The sequence below is a fragment of the Silene latifolia genome, chromosome 5, assembly GCF_048544455.1.
Source record: "Silene latifolia isolate original U9 population chromosome 5, ASM4854445v1, whole genome shotgun sequence".
Taxonomy (NCBI): domain Eukaryota; kingdom Viridiplantae; phylum Streptophyta; class Magnoliopsida; order Caryophyllales; family Caryophyllaceae; genus Silene; species Silene latifolia.
The window spans coordinates 15,076,701-15,094,143 of record NC_133530.1 but is presented as its reverse complement, the minus strand read 5'-3'; the positions used below and the strand labels follow the sequence as shown (position 1 = coordinate 15,094,143).

General features: G+C 36.5%; 2 protein-coding genes across 2 annotated transcripts; one reads left to right on the top strand and one right to left on the bottom strand.

Annotated features, from left to right (window-relative positions):
• Window positions 1-1,177: 1,177 nt before the first annotated feature.
• Window positions 1,178-5,122, top strand: LOC141656818 (DNA replication complex GINS protein SLD5). Its single transcript, XM_074463874.1, has 6 exons — window positions 1,178-1,479; window positions 2,698-2,820; window positions 2,991-3,070; window positions 3,169-3,278; window positions 4,447-4,522; window positions 4,615-5,122. Exons 1-6 carry the CDS (start codon window positions 1,315-1,317, stop codon window positions 4,712-4,714), a joined length of 654 nt encoding a protein of 217 aa, XP_074319975.1. The 5' UTR covers window positions 1,178-1,314; the 3' UTR covers window positions 4,715-5,122.
• Window positions 5,123-5,943: 821 nt separating this feature from the next.
• LOC141656822 (uncharacterized) lies at window positions 5,944-17,363 on the bottom strand. The gene is made up of 16 exons (XM_074463876.1): window positions 16,771-17,363; window positions 14,968-15,162; window positions 14,363-14,437; window positions 13,536-13,703; window positions 13,098-13,261; window positions 12,744-12,962; window positions 10,818-10,944; window positions 9,444-9,632; window positions 9,158-9,244; window positions 8,337-8,494; window positions 7,943-8,062; window positions 7,501-7,726; window positions 7,134-7,193; window positions 6,851-7,024; window positions 6,661-6,770; window positions 5,944-6,547 (listed from the first exon to the last, which is right to left on the bottom strand). The coding sequence occupies exons 1-16, from the start codon at window positions 17,026-17,028 to the stop codon at window positions 6,382-6,384; spliced, it is 2,496 nt and encodes an 831-aa protein (XP_074319977.1). The 5' UTR covers window positions 17,029-17,363; the 3' UTR covers window positions 5,944-6,381.
• Window positions 17,364-17,443: the final 80 nt, after the last annotated feature.

Below are 17,443 nucleotides of genomic sequence, written 5' to 3'. Positions count from 1 at the left end.
GAAAAATGGTAAAGCGGGTTTGCTATTTGATTAAGGACGATTATAAAGCGGTAGTGGACTAGTCACACGGGTGATATTGAGTAACTAGACTTGACAGTGAGTCCGGTTAAGATTAGTCGGATTGGGTTAGCTCATGCTTAGTGCTAAACTGATTAATTATATCAATTTTTATTTGCTATTTGTTTTTTAATGGGTCTGAGCGGTCGGCTCTAACTTTGAGCCCTAAACTGGAGAGGAGGTTGGGGGCTAAAGACGGGTCAGGAGATTCAGAGTCTGACACGTCACTTTCAGTATGTCTAGTGTTAAGTATGAGTGTAATATGGAGTTATAAACCGTATACAATTGAGAGAATCGGAGATGCAAGTGAGACAGTGATACCAAAATTCAGTATCATTTGATGAAGTTTGTTTTCCTCGGGTCAGATCATACACGCCAATCGAGTTGTTTAATATTCATTCGATGTTTTAGCGTAAAAGACGGTATGAGATTGACTTAAAAAAAAAGAGCACTTACTTGCATATCTGACATGATGATGTTTAACAACTTTATTTTGGTGTGTATCATTCAGTTTAGTTTGGGTTTTAGTAATTTATTTATTTTTTGGGGGTGTACCATTCGATTTAGCTTAGAATCGAGCCGAGTAGGATCACTAAGACAGTAAAACTCTTCCTCGTAACTTTTAACATTGCTGCATTCACATAGCTCAAACACGAAATTTCTAGTTAAGTGACAACAACCTCGTACTCGCTATACTAAGTGCTCATGGATGATACCATATACTTCTAGTATATAATCTATAGTATCAGCTTAAAGTTGGTAATTAAATAATTTAAATACGAGTCATCGTTATAATATCAATTTGTTAAAAACAAACTTGTAATAAGTACGGTCTGAATGCTCACTACATGCCTTAGACTAAACGAGCTTTTTTGGGTGTATATAACTTGGTAAAGTCCGGATTCAAGATGTTTAGGACCTCTAAGATAATAACATTGATGTGTTTCCAAGATTCAAAAATGGGCGCGTTTTTTAGTGACACCCATCTTTAATAAACTAGTCTAATTCAACATTATTCAAGTTTAGACTCAACTTAAATCAGATCAACTTCAACATGATCAAAACCGAAGACACCGATTATAGTGACTAACCGAACTCGAACCGAGCTTTGAATTAAAGTCATGGTCGTCCGAGCTCAACTCATAATCTCATACTCTCACTCTCATAGGTCATAACATCTCATCGTTTCAATAATTGGAACAAAGTAACGTAGATTTTACCGCCAAATAACACCACACATACACAGTGTCACAAGAAATGGAGAGTGGAACAGGAATGTCGATGTCCGATTACGAGTCGTTAATGGCGACTTCAGATGTTGAGCTTCTTAAAAAAGCATGGCGCGATGAGAAATCTGCTCCTGAAATCCTTCCTTTTCAATCTCCTCTTGTTCAAAGATCTTATGAACAGATCCAGCTTATGGTAATTGCTTTTTTCTTTCTTCAATTTCATCTTTTCTCTATTGTAAACCCTAATTTCATGTTTCCATTCAATTTCGTCAATTTGAGTTTTAGTATCGATGATTTTGATGATTTTTACCGTTACGGTGTCGTTTAATATCTGTTTATTCGGATTAATTGTTGTTGGAGATTGTTAGGAAGGTTTAATTTGATTTGTTTAAGCTCTAATTGAATTATTATCTTTGTTTGTTCGGATTAATTGTTGTTGGAGATTGTTTAGGAAGGTTTAATTTGATTTGTTTAAGCTCTAAGTTATGCAGTAATCATTTCATCTTTGTTTGGAAGTGTTGTTGAAATTGTTTTGGAAGGTTTAATTTGATTTGTAGGAACTCTAATTGAATGATCACCTATGTTACTCCGACACTGGGACACTCCGACTCGACACAACGCAACACAGACATTTGTGTACTTCATTTTAGACCGAAAAAATTGCAAACTTGCACAAAATAAGCGTGTCTGATACTTCCAGCTAAGTTAGAGTAACGTAGATTATAACTGCGTATATAGCCGAATAATTAGAAAATTAAACTATGGAGTAAGCATTTCATCTTTGTTTGGAATTGTTGTTGAAGATTGTTTGGAGGGTTTAAACTGACTTGTATAAGCTCTAATTGAATGATTACTATGTTACGCGGGGATTTGGACACGACATGGTACTTGGACACTTTATTTTAGGCAAAAAAATTGAAAACCTTGCACAAAATAAGCGTGTCTGATACTTGTAGCTGAGTCGAGTAATGTAGGTCATTGCTGCGTATTTAGCCGAACTATGTAGTGTAAGCATTTAATCTTTGTTTGAAATTGTTGTTAAAGATTGTTTTGGAGGGTTTAAATTGACTTGTAGAAGCTCTGATTGAATGATTACATAATGTTATTCCGACACTAAGATAGGACACGGGCCTTGGATACTTCATTTTAGTACAAAAAGTTAAAAAGTTTGAACACAAGCGTGTTCAACACAGTCGGAGTAAGACAGATGTTTACTGATTATATACCCGAACAATTAGAAAAGTAAGATATGCAGTAATCAATTATTCAATTAGAGCTTATAATCCAAACTATAGAGTAATCATTCAGTTGTGCCTTTATTCAGCTCATCAGCTGCAGTGGTTTGGATGTTTTTTCCTCTTGTTATCATATATTTACGTAATGCTTAGAGACGAATTGTGTGTTTATTCAGGAAGAAACTATCAAGGAAATCACGAGAAGTGGATTTGATCCTTTAATAGTATCTGTATATCAAATGGATTCGAATCGGGCACTCTATTTGTTGAAATCATATCTACGGGTTCGTCTTCATAAGGTTGTGACTTCACTTTTATACCCTATCAGTTTTATGTTTAGTTCTCAAACTGAAAATGCATAAGATTAATAACCAGCAGTTATATCACCTTGGTTCCCTACTCTGATTAGCACATAATATTTTCGTTGCGTTCTTTGATTTCTCTAAAAGTTGCCACCAGTTTTGCGCAGATTGAGAAGGACATGATTCATATCTCGAAAACAGATCTGTGGGACAGACTTTCGGAACAAGAACAAAGGTTCGCCAAGAGGTAATTAGTGTGAACTAGGATAACCTTGCTATTTTAACGATATCATGCAGGCTTATGGCTTTCTGGATGTTTATATAAACTTGACTTTATATTTGTAGGTGCTACGATAGTATGAAGAATTATATTGATGAGTCTGTTTTATCAAAATTGCCCGTGGGTTATCAGTCTAATCTAAAACAATCCAACGCTAGTGAGGAAGATGACATGGGTAATTAATATACTCTTCCTCTTGTTATTGTTGAAAGTTGAAATTTTAGGTTTGTTCTCACTCATATCCTTTATGTGCGCTCAGTGAGTTGATTTCTCTTCTTGCGACGATGCTAGTGTCTCAAATTTGCGTCGGTAGAATAATATGAATACTGTAGTTTTTGTTTATCCTTTTTCTTGAAAATAGTCATTCAGCTTGTGCCTATAAGTTGTACCTTGTAGGAAAACTGAAGGGGTGGCCTTAAAATTTGTAACATGAGCACTGAAGCTGTTGAAGTAGAGTCTAGTAGACACATAAGGGGGAAAGTGGAAAACTAGTGGACTTGGTTATTAAGTAGTGCCATGAACCCATGACTCACGAGTCCTATAAACTGGGCCCTGTGGGTATTACTCATTTACTCCCTTAGTTTTGGTGATTAAAGTAACATGAAATGCGGCTCTCAGTGGGCTCCATGGGCCACATCTTGGCTATTGTTCAAGTGTACCAGAGAGAATGTTTCTATCTGATGGTCTGAACTGATTCTTTAAATAGTAAGGTGTTATTTGGTGACGACCTCTGAGAGATTAAGTTTACATTTTGGGGAATGCTGGGTCCTTAGGAAGCACGTTGTTGCTTTTCTTAGTAGTTTCAGCATATTCATGACTTGCAGTAAACATTCAAGGGGATGAATGAAGCAGGGTCAAAGTGGTGTTTCAAGGTATAAATGGATGAGTTTCGTAGACCTTGTAGAGGCAGATATGAATGAATTCTTGTAAATAAACGTACAATTTTTTAGAGCGATTATTTGGCATGTGACTTGGTCTGGGAAACAGTAAGTCAATTGTTAAAAGGTAATACACGGAAACTGAGCTAATGTTGTGTCTGTTTTTGTTGTAATGATGTGTGAGGAACTGGGCTGATGTTGTGTCTCTTTTTGTTGTAATGGCGTGTGAGGAAAGTATCCGCGGAGGATAGACATATAGAAGTCCTTTTTGGACTTTGAGAGTTAGCAGGTGAAATAGTTAGAAGGTGGGTATAACGGGACAAAAATATGGATATTGCATGGTGCAAAAGGCGCACTTAAGGCACCCCAAGGCAAATGCCTTGGTGAGCCTTTGACGTGTGCGCTTTTTTTTAACTAAGTTAATGTTCAGACTGATTTTTCTGTCTCATCTTTTCCTTTCCCCAGTTCCTGAGCCAAATTTGGACACGTTTGTATTTTGCAAGAGTGAGGGGTCTATTGGTTCCATCCCACTTGATGATAGGTAAGAATCTTACACTTTTCATGGAATTTAGACCATAATTTTGAACATAGCACTTGTCAATTGAAATCTGTCTAAAATTGCTGTCTCTGCAGTGGGGATGAAATTGTAGACCTAGTTGCCGGTGATTTATATGTTCTTCGGTACAAATCGATCAAGCCCTATCTGGAGAACGGGCAGATCGATCTAGTTTGAAGCCTTAACCGATGTGGACTTTTCACCACTCTCTGGTTAGCTCTCATAACTTATGAGTTTGATTTAAGTCTATATTTCGAGAAAATTGAACTGTAGTAGCTGTGCGCCCACATTTCCTTCAAACCGGAGATTGCTAATTGGTGCTAATATGTTAGAGCTGGAATACTCTTCATATGTGCTCTGGGAATAACTTCATGCTGGTTAGTTGATTTCTAATTTATCTCCAAAAAAAGGCTTCTTGTCTTTTATAGTCTTTTCAGGGAGAAATGTAAGGTATTGTAACACTCTCCCACAAAATTTATTACGTGAAAGACGTAGACCGCTTATCTCGTGCCATATATGATGGTGAATGTATGTTTTAAACTCCGAGCATATTATTTGTCAGCCAATAGACATTTGAGTTTAAAATTTTATAGCTTTCTATGGAATTTTGATAAGTTGATTTTTTTCTGGAGAAGTGTTTTTCTCATTATTTCCTTTTCTTAAATCATTGTTTCTCTTATTTTTTTTCAATGTTTGTGCCATAAGTAATGTAAGAGCGTTTTTTTCCCAATATACTTCGGATAATGACGTGAATTTTCTTACAACACTCGAAAGAAAACTTTTTTCTATAGTTATAAATGTAACAAGTTAAAAAATATTCCGAGTATCATTCTATTTGCATGTGCCGAGCTGGGTCTGTTAAGTCAGTAAGCAAATCATTCAGGTGGTGACGGAGTCATTCAAATTAGGTTAACACCAGGTCGTGCTGAGCTTTGTTTTGGTTTGATTTTGTCAAATCAGAAATATCATTTTATATGTTGATTTGGTTCAATTTGATTTCAGGTCAGGTTGGATTCTCGCATGTCTAGTGAATTTAGATTCGAGGTCTTTATAAGATCAAATTATTTAGCAACCAACATATTGTGAATCGACGCTTTTATTTTATATAATAGTACACAGTTGTCTAAAAAAAAAAAATTAAAAAAAAACATATTGTGAATATAAAAATAGTACATGATTAGCTGATCGCCGAGCTTACTAACATCTTGTTTTCAAGTTATATAATTATGAATTTTATCATCTTATTTCAATCATTATTTTACTTATTTGCTGTCAGGTCATCTAGCCGTTAACAAATTTAGTCATCTAGAGTTAATTTTGATGTGTTGTACACTTGCAACATACTCCGTAGTAAATACGGAGTAGTAATTATCAATTGGGGTTATACCATCTCGGATTGGTTTTAGTTCACCAAAATCGAAGTACATGTTGACAGAAAATACACTGATTATTTTTTTGTACAAAAAATATGTAAAAACCATTCGATCGACTAATCAAAGTACCAGCTGATAAAACCTTCTAGCTCAATGTAGTACATAAAAATTGTCGAATCCCTGAGCAAGTTCTATTTGTTACTGAAATGACACAATGAACTTCTACACAAAGGGTATTAGCCTCGCTATCTCATCTTCCCCGAGCAGGTCGGCAGATCCTCTATAATCATCAGCCCCGAACTAAAGAAAGTAGGGGAATGTTATCGCGTAACACTTGACTCATAGCGCATCTCCTGATATTTTGGACGAGACATGACGCATAAGAACCATTTGAGGCGCTGAAACTAGGAAAGGCTGTCCAACACTGTATTAATAGAGGTGGGCTTACAAGGCGGACTATTATGTCTACAATCAGCGGACTGGATTAGAGAAGAAAATAACAAGAAAATATACGACAAAACCAGCAATAAGAATGCCCCCATATATAAAAGTTTGAGATGTTTGCCGCGGGGACTTGTATTCAATACTGCAGCATTTCATCTTCTCCCTTTCGCTGACCAATATACTATCCACATACCTGCATGCACCAACCAAGTATTTTTAAAATAAATTAAGGCGGCATCAGAAACAAAAATTTCTGGGTCCACATCTGACCATAAGTGCGAAATTTAATTGGTCGGGATAACTCACTGTTGCGTGAAAATTGATGTCTGGAGAATTTCTGAGCTGTTGAAATGAGCATCTTGCAACCGATGGTCATATAGCAAGGATGATAAATCGACAAGCTGTTCCTCAATGTTCTGAAATCCGAGAGTCATTTAGTAAAAGAGCAGAAAACACAAAGACAACAACTTGTGACATTTACTCCGTATAAACTTACATCCAGGTATTTCTCCAATCTTTCAACCAATTCATGTGGGAAAGGCTCCGGCAGATGAGTCGTCTTTTTGTAAAATTTCTCCAACCAAAGTTCAGTGGTAGTCTTGTTCTTTTTGCCTTTCACTGGTTCACCAAGAGGGGTCTTCAGATATTCTGACGCAAAGGCTTGGACAACCTGAGGAATCAGTAAGAAACTCATGATTTTGGTCTAAACTGCAATTTGCGGAGAAGGATTGATTGATACCAACGTGTAAACTATTGACACTATAAACCAGATTGAATACCTCTGACGTCTCCCTGATCCTCCGAAGTGCAGAATCCACATGAGCATATATTGTGTTCCTCTGCAATGCAAATGCATGTAAGTTGGATGAATGGTCTCATTAAGATATGATGGTGAGTATTTAAGGGATGCAATTTTTACCCCCATTCGCATTTACGAAATCTTAGAATTCACAGATAATCTTCTAAAAAGCAACTACTCCCTCCCTCCAAATCCAAACACCGATAAATTCAAATTCCCCTTTCACAAAAAAAAAGGGTGGGACCGGGGTGTTTGGATTTGCATGGAGGAAGTACAACATTTGTAATCACACCAAACCGTAGATCACTATGCATTTCATACAATTGATCAAATGCATATTGCCTTACACGTGCAACATCATGAAGAATTTGACTGATCTTCGAAGAATTGGAGAATGGTCCAAAAGGATGGCAACCAACTGCCCAAAGCCAATTTATCACTGGCCTTTCATGAATATGAGAAGCCCTTTCATATGGAGCACTCAACCCACCAACAACCGAAGCAAGTCCTGCTACTATATGACGCTGAGCTTGAGATGGAAGAGCATGTCTCCTTTTTGTCTCAGAAACATAACTGTTGTAGAAAACCCAGCCAAAACAAAAATGAAAGAGCAGTTAGTTCAGAGTTAAAATGGAGCACAGGGAGGCAAGAGAACATATTATCATAGGCGTTTCAAATAAATAGAGCGCGTAGAAAATAAGAGATATGCCAATACTACATATTAAACGGCATCCAAGCATAAAAAGAACAGTGTTGAATTCAAACCAACAGATAAGTTAGGTGACTCACCTAAGAGGCACTTCTTCAGATTGATGCTCAAGTACAACAACAACATCTTTACTTGTCCAAACCATACTTTCATCTTCCATCATGAGGTGAGGATCAACATCAGCTAGCGATAGCACGAAACTAGGGAGTACAAAAAGTGCGAAAATAAGTTAACACAAGTTATCAAATTGTAGAGCACCAACTGATCAACATAAAATGGCCATCACTATCCTTCAGCTTTTATAGGCCTTTGAAGCATTTGGGTAATGTTATTTTACTGTCAAAGATGATAGATAATTAAATATGGGCTGAGAAACCACATCTCAATTTAATAAATGTTTTGGTGGTTACCATAACGGCTTTTTAAGGTGGTGTGGGTAACATTACAGCCAGTCAAAATGATATTTGCACTTACACTGGTATAACTCTGGTACCATATGTTCGAAAAAGGTTTCCCTTTTTCTTTGGAACTCTTTTTTTCCTTGCTTTGCCAAGTTTGCTATTGTAACTTTCCCAAAGTGGTTTATGCTTCAGTATGGAATCACTGGAACCATCGCTTTCATCCATCCAGGTCTAGAAAAGATGCCATGCAGTTTAATTAATAATACTAAAGGAAACAACGAAAGAAATATAAAATCCGAGTCCTGATTGGAATCTTATTTATCATAATTCATGAAGCGGACAAACCAAACACCTATAACTAAGCACTCGCTTCCCGTAAGGAAATGCTGTTTAAAAATAGATCAAAAGATTCTGATTGCTTTGGTAGTCGCTGTTGCTCTGTTAAAGGCGAGAAAGAGTCAGCTGACCACATTATCCTATTTTGTCCTTAGGTTTCTTTTTTTTTTGGAATTTTCTAAATCTTTGTTTGGGTATGCTGGGGCCACTCTCGGTTAAGGATGTTTTAACGGGTTGGAAAGAATGAAAAGATATTGGGGACACTGATGTTCGGAGGATGTTTCTTTTAAGTTATTTGATTGTGCATTTTGAAAGAGATACGCCTGCAGTTATTTGAGGAAAAAAGACTATTCTTGTCAATATACCAAGTCTTCCTCTGAGATTGCAGCATAATTAGAGTATTGTTCCTTATAGACATTAGTCAGTGAAGGCACCGAACCTAATAATTGGCATCAACATAGGTTTCACATATAATTTAGTGTTTTTTTCACCTGACCCATAGATTGTGTTACTTTCTGAATTAACCATATTTAAGAAGCTTAGAAGATGTGGTCAAACCTGGCGAATAAAAAACTTGTCTTTAAGTGTGGGATCAGCCACCTCCAATATACCCGCGGCAAGCACATCAGCTGATCTTTCCATTTCCTGTGAGTTGCATCTTCTGATTAAAAACTCCTATCTAAACTGATGTAAAACAAAACAAGTTTATTCTAACAGAAATCCCATGACTTCAGCATACAGCGGTTCTTTTGATACACTCACCATGATAAGATATAATTGTAAGCTTTTGAATACTGACAAAATAATATGGGACATAAAATAAGTAGGGCCAGCAAAAACTGACCTCTTTAAGAATAGCGCCATCAAGATATGTCTTTGTCCGAACATGAAAGCGTCCATCATTCTTTGTTTCGTGCACTGAATTGCCTCTTGTTGCTTCAGCAACGGCAATTGCCAATTTCTCATGCTGGTGTAATGCATGTACACCACCTACGATGACAACATCTTGATTTTGGTGAACCATTTTCTTAACCTGGAAAAGAAAACAAAGTTATGAAGATGAACACCCCTAAATTTATAAACATTTCAGTAAATAAACTTCTTTGTAGAAGAACATACATGATGAATGTCAGAACCTACGTCTAACGAAACAACCTTCATTATAAAAGAACATACACGACAGATACAGTTATCTGAATTGTTCAGTTCACTTGTTCGTAATTTCCAACGAAGACAATTCTTAATTAAGTACCAAAGATTATCTATTCACACATGCAAAGCCCATATGCAGCCTTCAAGTCCAATCACTAACTAACAACAGAATATCAGTAAAGGCAGCAACTAATGCTCATCAAAACCTCTTAAATCTTGTGAAACTGTGCATAACATAACGTGGAATCCTGCACCATGGAAATTCCTTAAAATTGAGGAGAGCAATTAAATGATGAGGAAGTAGGTATCTTTCAGATTTTGCAAAATCAGATAAGCTCTAGAAAAAAAATGTAAATTTCCAGACAGCTGGACAAGTATGCATGAATATAAAACTCTTGGTTTGTAATAAGCATTCAATGGAGTTATACATTTTGAGTTAGAAAACGGCTCATGATATATGGGGTCACTGGTCGGAAGGGTCAGAATATGCCTTTTTCCATTTAAAAAATTAATATATCTTTAATATTAATATTTTAATCACATTCATTAGTTACCATGCTTATAACAAAATAATTATAAAAATTTAGTAATTTTAATAATTATTTTATTATTAAATAATATGAAAATTATACAAATTGAGTTTTGTAATCATGTTAGTAATTTTAAGTAAAAAATTAATATTCTTTTAATTACTATTATTTAACATTTCATTTATAAATATTAATATTATAAAAATATCACTTAGTCATATTTAACGAAGCTTATTATTTGACCCATTGGGGTCAAGCAGGTGAGGTCGGGTTTTGACCCTAAATTAACAGGTCATTTCGGGATCGGGTCGATTGGGTCACGGGTCAAGATTTACAGGTCTTGACCCTGCAATTTAAAAGGGTCCCATCAAGTCGGTTTACGAGTGGAGTCAAACTTTGACAGGTCTAATTGTCATGTATTCAAAGGGACATGCTGGAGTACAAGATGCGACAGGACACGAGACAAGGAAACTCAAATTGCAACTATCCCGTAAGCATCAATCTAGTACAACGTTATAAGGATATGAACAACTTACTTCAGCTTTGATTGCTTCAACATCTATGCTGTAATTATGGCCTTGATTCATAATGCTGTAACGATTATGGTTCTGGAGGACGACAATTGGTATCAACAACCTTCTGGTCATATCAACCGTTTCAAATCTAAACAAAAAGAAAACAAAAATTTGAACAACATAAATAATTTCCATCAAAAATGTGAGAAAAGCAAATCAGCCATGAGTGAGAGTAACAGGACATTCCACATAACTTGATTATATTGGAAACAAGTATTATGGTAGAAAAGACGAAAAGTTGAAAACACCAAAAATAATATACACGCCACTTTAATGCCACCAATCCTCATTAAAGAGCGTCGATTTTAGATCCTCGAATGTACAACCAATACCTGAAAAGGATTATTTTTTATAGTAATAACCACAAAAACTGGCACCATTTCCCTGTCACTCCATCTAGGTGGACCCTTCAGATTATCATATATCAAAGGACCTTAACAAAAGAAAGTGTGTAACCATACTGTAAAACAGACATTGCAGCTCATGCAATATATGTTACTATCAGAATAGAGTTCCACAGTTAATGTCCTGAAAACAGTCAATCAGGAAATAAAGACCATCTACAGCAACATGATTTGGGGTTGGCTAACATATATCATCATCCGAAACCGTTTGGGTATGTGAAACAAGTACATTTTAAAAATAAAACAAAGCAAAGTGTGAATAAACAAAAATTGAAGTGCCAACAGAGGTTTGTAAAATAATACTCCGTACGTCATAGAATTCTTAAGTAAAAGGATAGTTAAAATAAGTAAGCAAATATCCACAACTCAAACAACGCGTACAGCATGTAATGTTTCTCTCTATAACATCCTCTCCAGTGCCATATTCTTACTAATCCCCAAACAACAATTCATATCATTTACAATCACCCTTATTCATCTTTATTTCGGTAATCCCCTTGCCCTAACAATATTATCCTTTCCCCATTTCTCAAGCCTCCTAACCCGTGCCTTCAGTGACCTCCATCGCACATGGCCAAACCACCTTAAACGGTTTTCCCTCATCTTATCTTCAATTGATGCGACACCTACTTTCTCCCTAACCACCTCGTTCCTCAACCATTCATTTCTTTTACGGCCGGAGAAAATATTAAATAGCAATGCAGTTTGATCGTGTTTCTGACGAGGTGGCTCATGAAAGAAGACTAAGCCTTTAGCAGCTAGTGCATGCTTAGTCCTCCGCACCAAAGGTATCCAATCACAACCCATCTATTACGATAGGCACAAGGAAAACAGGTTGCATATTCAATAAGCAGAGTCATCAAACAGAGCTGAATTTGAGCTAGACAACCTCTGCTCAAAGATTGATCTAAACTTGAGGCCTATGTTACTTCGACACTTCATATGGGCTCACGTACCCGTGTCCGACACTCGATCCTTGGACACTGGTATGACACTTAGACACTTCATTTTAGAACAAAAACTTGACAATTTTTCATAAAATAGCCGTGTCCGACACTTGGATACGCACCCGTATCCGACACTTCAAGCCGTGTTGGAGTAACATAGCTTGAGGCACAGCTTACCCATGGCAGTAAGGCACATCAACCTTAGTTATTTGTTATTTTAATCAAAGTAGGATAAACAAAAGAATATTATATTTAGAGACAATACATGAAATAAAAACATATACTCCTACATTAATTTTAGAGGCACTAAAATTAATGTAGACTGTAGAGTAATGACTTTTAAAACATTCTTAAATCAAACACCACATCATCATATCATTACCCTACATTAATTTTAGTGCCTTTCAACAGTTGACCACAAAAAATTGCCTCAAAACATATTTAATGAATACACAACTTGCTGTGAACATAATATACTATGCATAACAAGTGCATCTGAAGCATGAAGAACAATCACAAGTTGATAACCCATGTACCTTACATCTGGAGCTATAACATGTTCAACCGTGGTTGAAATAAGTGATCCAAGTTGCCCAACAAATAAATCATGGCTTGAGTGATCAGCAACAGCACTTACACCTTTCGGGAATATAAAATTGCGAATGCGTGGGAGTGTTTTTGAGCCGATACTTCCTTCTTCTGTTTCAATCTTCCCATATGTGCAAGGCCCCGCTGACAGGTCAATCACAGCAAACCTGCATATCATATTAGATCATTACAGCTTTGATATCTAGTCCATTGATTCACAACCCAGAAAATACAGTGACATGAATGCAATCTCTAAACTGTATTAGAGAATTTAAATTCAGATATGAGTTGTCACCAAATACCTGCTTGAGCTAAGCCAAACTTGAGATGCTCCCCCTCCATTGTAACGGTAGCGGTATATGTAATCCCCTTCTTGTTTTTTCATATCATCTTCTTTAAGTTGATTAATTTTACCATATATGAAATCTTCCAAGTTCAACTCATTGTTTCTAGGATCCATCCTGACCTGTTTAAGCAATTAGAATTCTTTGTTACCAGGGGGGTGAGAACCTGATGCAGAAATTAAGTAATAATCAACTTGTTCTAGAACTCATGTATCAAGCAAAATAAGGGTATATCAGGGAATCATCCATATTGAAGGGGCTGAGGAGGAGCCAGAAACTGAACAAAGTGACTGAAAAATCGTAGAGGTAATTTCAGCATCCACACAGAGCTAATAATCAAAGAAAAGAAAGAAAAATACAAACACTTCGATACAAATGCATACATGAAATTAATACCTTGTCAAAATTCAAAACAAATATTGCAGTTGGAACAGGACGGTCAATCTCAGATTCAGAATATCTCTCACCACCAACATCAAATATGAAGTTATAAAGCTGCTCAAACACTGACTCCACAGCTGTTGCTTCCACATCAAAGGCAGGCACTTCCTTTCCAAATTCAGTCTAGCATTGACAACATCACCATAAAATGTCAACTTTTTCCTTTGCCGAGAAAAAGGTTATAAGAGAAAAGGCTAGTGTAACTAGAGATAGAAGTGTTGAGACTAGTGTAATTATAGGGAGTAACTAAAACATGAGGTAGGGAAAAAGAGAAATTTTTGAAAGAGAAACGGTTAAGCGCTGGAATTCTTTCGACCTTAATAACACTTAACACTGGAGTAGTGTTACGAGTAGCGTAATTAGATATGAGTTGAGGAAATTTTGATTAATTGGACGAGAAAGATGACGGAGGCCAACTGTGTTCCACTTTAATATGAATATTAAGAAAAGTTTTTGTTTTGACAGTCCTTCGAGAAAAGGCAGTAATAAGTACTCTGTAATTACTAGTACAAAACTTCTCAAAGGAATTTGTTAGATTTGAAGGCATCGGTATTTTACAGAGGTGAAAGTTCACATCACTTCAATATCGTAATTTTGAGAAATAATAGTAGTAATAATTATTATTATTCGCACTGTTATTTTTTTTTTTTTTTGTAATATAGAAATGATAGATCCAAATGGTACACTGCTGAGCTAACTACTAAATGTTTCCCTTCAAAATAGTAAGGAACTTGAAAGAGGCAAACGTGAAATGCAGTATAAGAGCATAATGGCAGAATTACCTCTCTTGCAGTCCCTGCAGCAACCATTTCCTCTTTTAAACTTTTCTCAAGAGAGATTAACTCTGGTTGTCCAGCCTACAACACAATCACATATTCTAAAGGTTAGATATTACCATCTGCAAACATTAGGAGAAAAGCGGTACAAGTAAAACTGTGCAAAGGAAATTTCAATTTTGGCCTTTTGCAATTTGAAATAGTGAAACTTGGCAACCTTACAGTTACAACCCCCAATCACACTTAAATGATTTTACTAAAAATAAAACGCTAATATTACCTCAGTGCCCAGCAGCTCTCGCACAATTCGAGATAAAAGGGGGTTGTGCATACACAACCATACCGTGTCTTAGCAACATAGAGAGGAGGCTTCCACTTGACTCAAAATTAAAACTATTTTGAGAATTGCACCGGAGGACTGCTATTTTACAATCAAAAAGAAAAACAACCATTTTGCTTTAGAAAAGGGCAGCCCAATGCACGATGGGTTCCCGCAAGGCGAGGGTCTTGGGAAGGGTCCCACCACAAGGGTGTACGAAATACGACCATTTTGCTTTATTATATCATAATCCAAAACCTACATTATGAAGTTATATAGCTCAAGCACTTACAGAAAAGACATTGTAAACAAGATGATGTTCGATATCAAGGGGCTCTCCAGACTCCAAGCAGGATGGTCGGTGAGTTGGAAAGCTGATTTTTAGAAACTCCTGTAGTTTTTGTGTATCTAAAGTATACCTATAACCTCCATCCCCATCGAATCCAACGAGGACTATATTCACTTCAAGTGGAACTTGGAATGGAACCTGTACAGCAATACACCGTTAGACAATCTATTCATTCGGATAATCATACCAAGATACTAATCTACCGGTGAACTATACAGTATATAGACTATGGGAGGATGAAAGATCCTAGATAAACCAAAATCTAATACAAACTGAAAAAGCATGGCATCCATGGATAAAAATGATGATGTTGATGGTGAACATATAAAAGACCATATTGAGCTCATGTTATGTTAATAAGAGCTAGAAGGTGATTTCAGGCACTTTTAGACCACTTCTTATCAAGTAGTTCCACGAGCCAAAACATGTAACTGCTAAATTTAACTCATTTTATAGGCACCTAAAATCACAGGATCCCACACCAATCCATCAGTATGGAATGCAAAGTGTCAAGGCCATAATAAAAGCTTTTGTTAAGACAGCCTCCTCAGCAGAATCCAAGTACTTAAAGAAAACATCACCAATTCTTATATGAGACGGTCTTATGACAGTCTTTATTGTGAGATATCTAGTATTGTGAGATATCTAGTATAAAGGTAGTTAAATTTTTTTATCTTTTCTTTTCTTTTTGTAGTTTCTAGTGTGTTTTATATCTTGTCCCACATTATGTTAACATGAGAAGGTCTTAAAAGAGACATACGAAACATTCCCTACTCCATTTGATACGTCATTTGTTAAAATGAAAAAAGCTCATAATTTATACTCCCTCATATTCACTATATTCTTCCCCTTTCCTTTTTGCACAAGAAATAAGAAAGTGATTTTGGACCACACAAAACACACTACCCCACATGTAATTTAATTTGGACCACACAAATCAACCCAAAAAAAGAAATAGGGAAGAAAACCCGAATAATCCGAATAAGGAAATAGGGAAGAAAATGGTGAATAGGAGGGAGTATCAAGTTGATGAAGTGTTCAAAGGAAAAAAGGGTTGGACCAGAGATAACACATACAATGGGACAATTTACGCTCACACAAAAGACAAGCCTACTTCACACCTCCTCTTCACTTGACGGCTAGGTTGTCACTTGTCAGAGCATCGAGATGTGACAATACAGTAACGGTACATAGCAATGAGCAAAGCAGAACGATGAACAATAAGCAATGAGCAATGCATTGCTCAATTACCAAAACAGTGACTGTCGGATTATCAGTGTGTCTTAGTAACATAAAACAAGCTCAATTACCAGAACAGTAACTGGAAACAACCGCGTCATGCAAAAGCCATAACCGAAGAAAAATTATTGATCAGTTCAGAAACTAAATATCACAGGCACACAATCATCAACAACTTACGTACTAACAAAGTACATAACTCCATGATCAATTAACATAGCAACAATCGAACATAAAACAATCAAAAGCTCGCAATTTCAAAGTCAAAACCTAAATAATTCCGAAACAAAAATCGAACACACACACATTATCACTTATCTACTAACAAAGCACCATAACTCAACGATGAAGCAAGATATCAACAAAATCAAACACAAAACGATCAAAACAAGAATAAAATCATGATGTCAAAGTAAAACCTAGAAATTCCGAAACAGAAATTGAACTAAACAAAATCAAAATTAATCGACGAAATTCAGAATAAACCCTAGGAAATTGAAGGATGACCTCAGCACGAGAGTGAAGCATGCGACGAACATCGGATCGAATTGAATCCCTAACGTCATGGAAGGCGCCATGGTGCCATTGAGGACTACCTTGATCTCGACGAAAAGCTTTATGCATCGGAACGCATAACGACGGTGATGGAAGCATCGCCATTAAAAGCGTCGCTAAAATAGCCGTCATTATCATCGTCATCAATGGTGTGCGATTTTTGACGGAAGTTTTCTCTCTCCGCCATGGAAATGGAAATGGTGACTTCATTCGCAGTTGATTTTGAGTGAAGTCGTTGACAATGGTGGACTGTTACTGTAAATTTGGGGAACACGGGCTTGTTCCGTGTAATAAGAAACTGGTTCTGTTTTACCAGATTTGAGTCGGACCAAGTTCGGTCCGGTCCGATTTGAGTTCATGTCGTGAGACTCGTGACCAACATAGGGGTCGAGTTAGCTTTATGTGATGGTTTAGGTCGGGTTTAATTTGGGTCTGTAGGTTCAAATCATCAATATCATTTATCATGTAGGAGTAGTTTTTTAGCTTGAACTAATAATTTCGCGATTATTATTAAACTAATTTGGTACATGATCATCCACCGAATTAAGGTAAATACATTAGGTTATGTGTCATTTCCAGCCAGAATCAACGTAAATTGCCATTGGTTTACCCTCGGTCAGGGTCA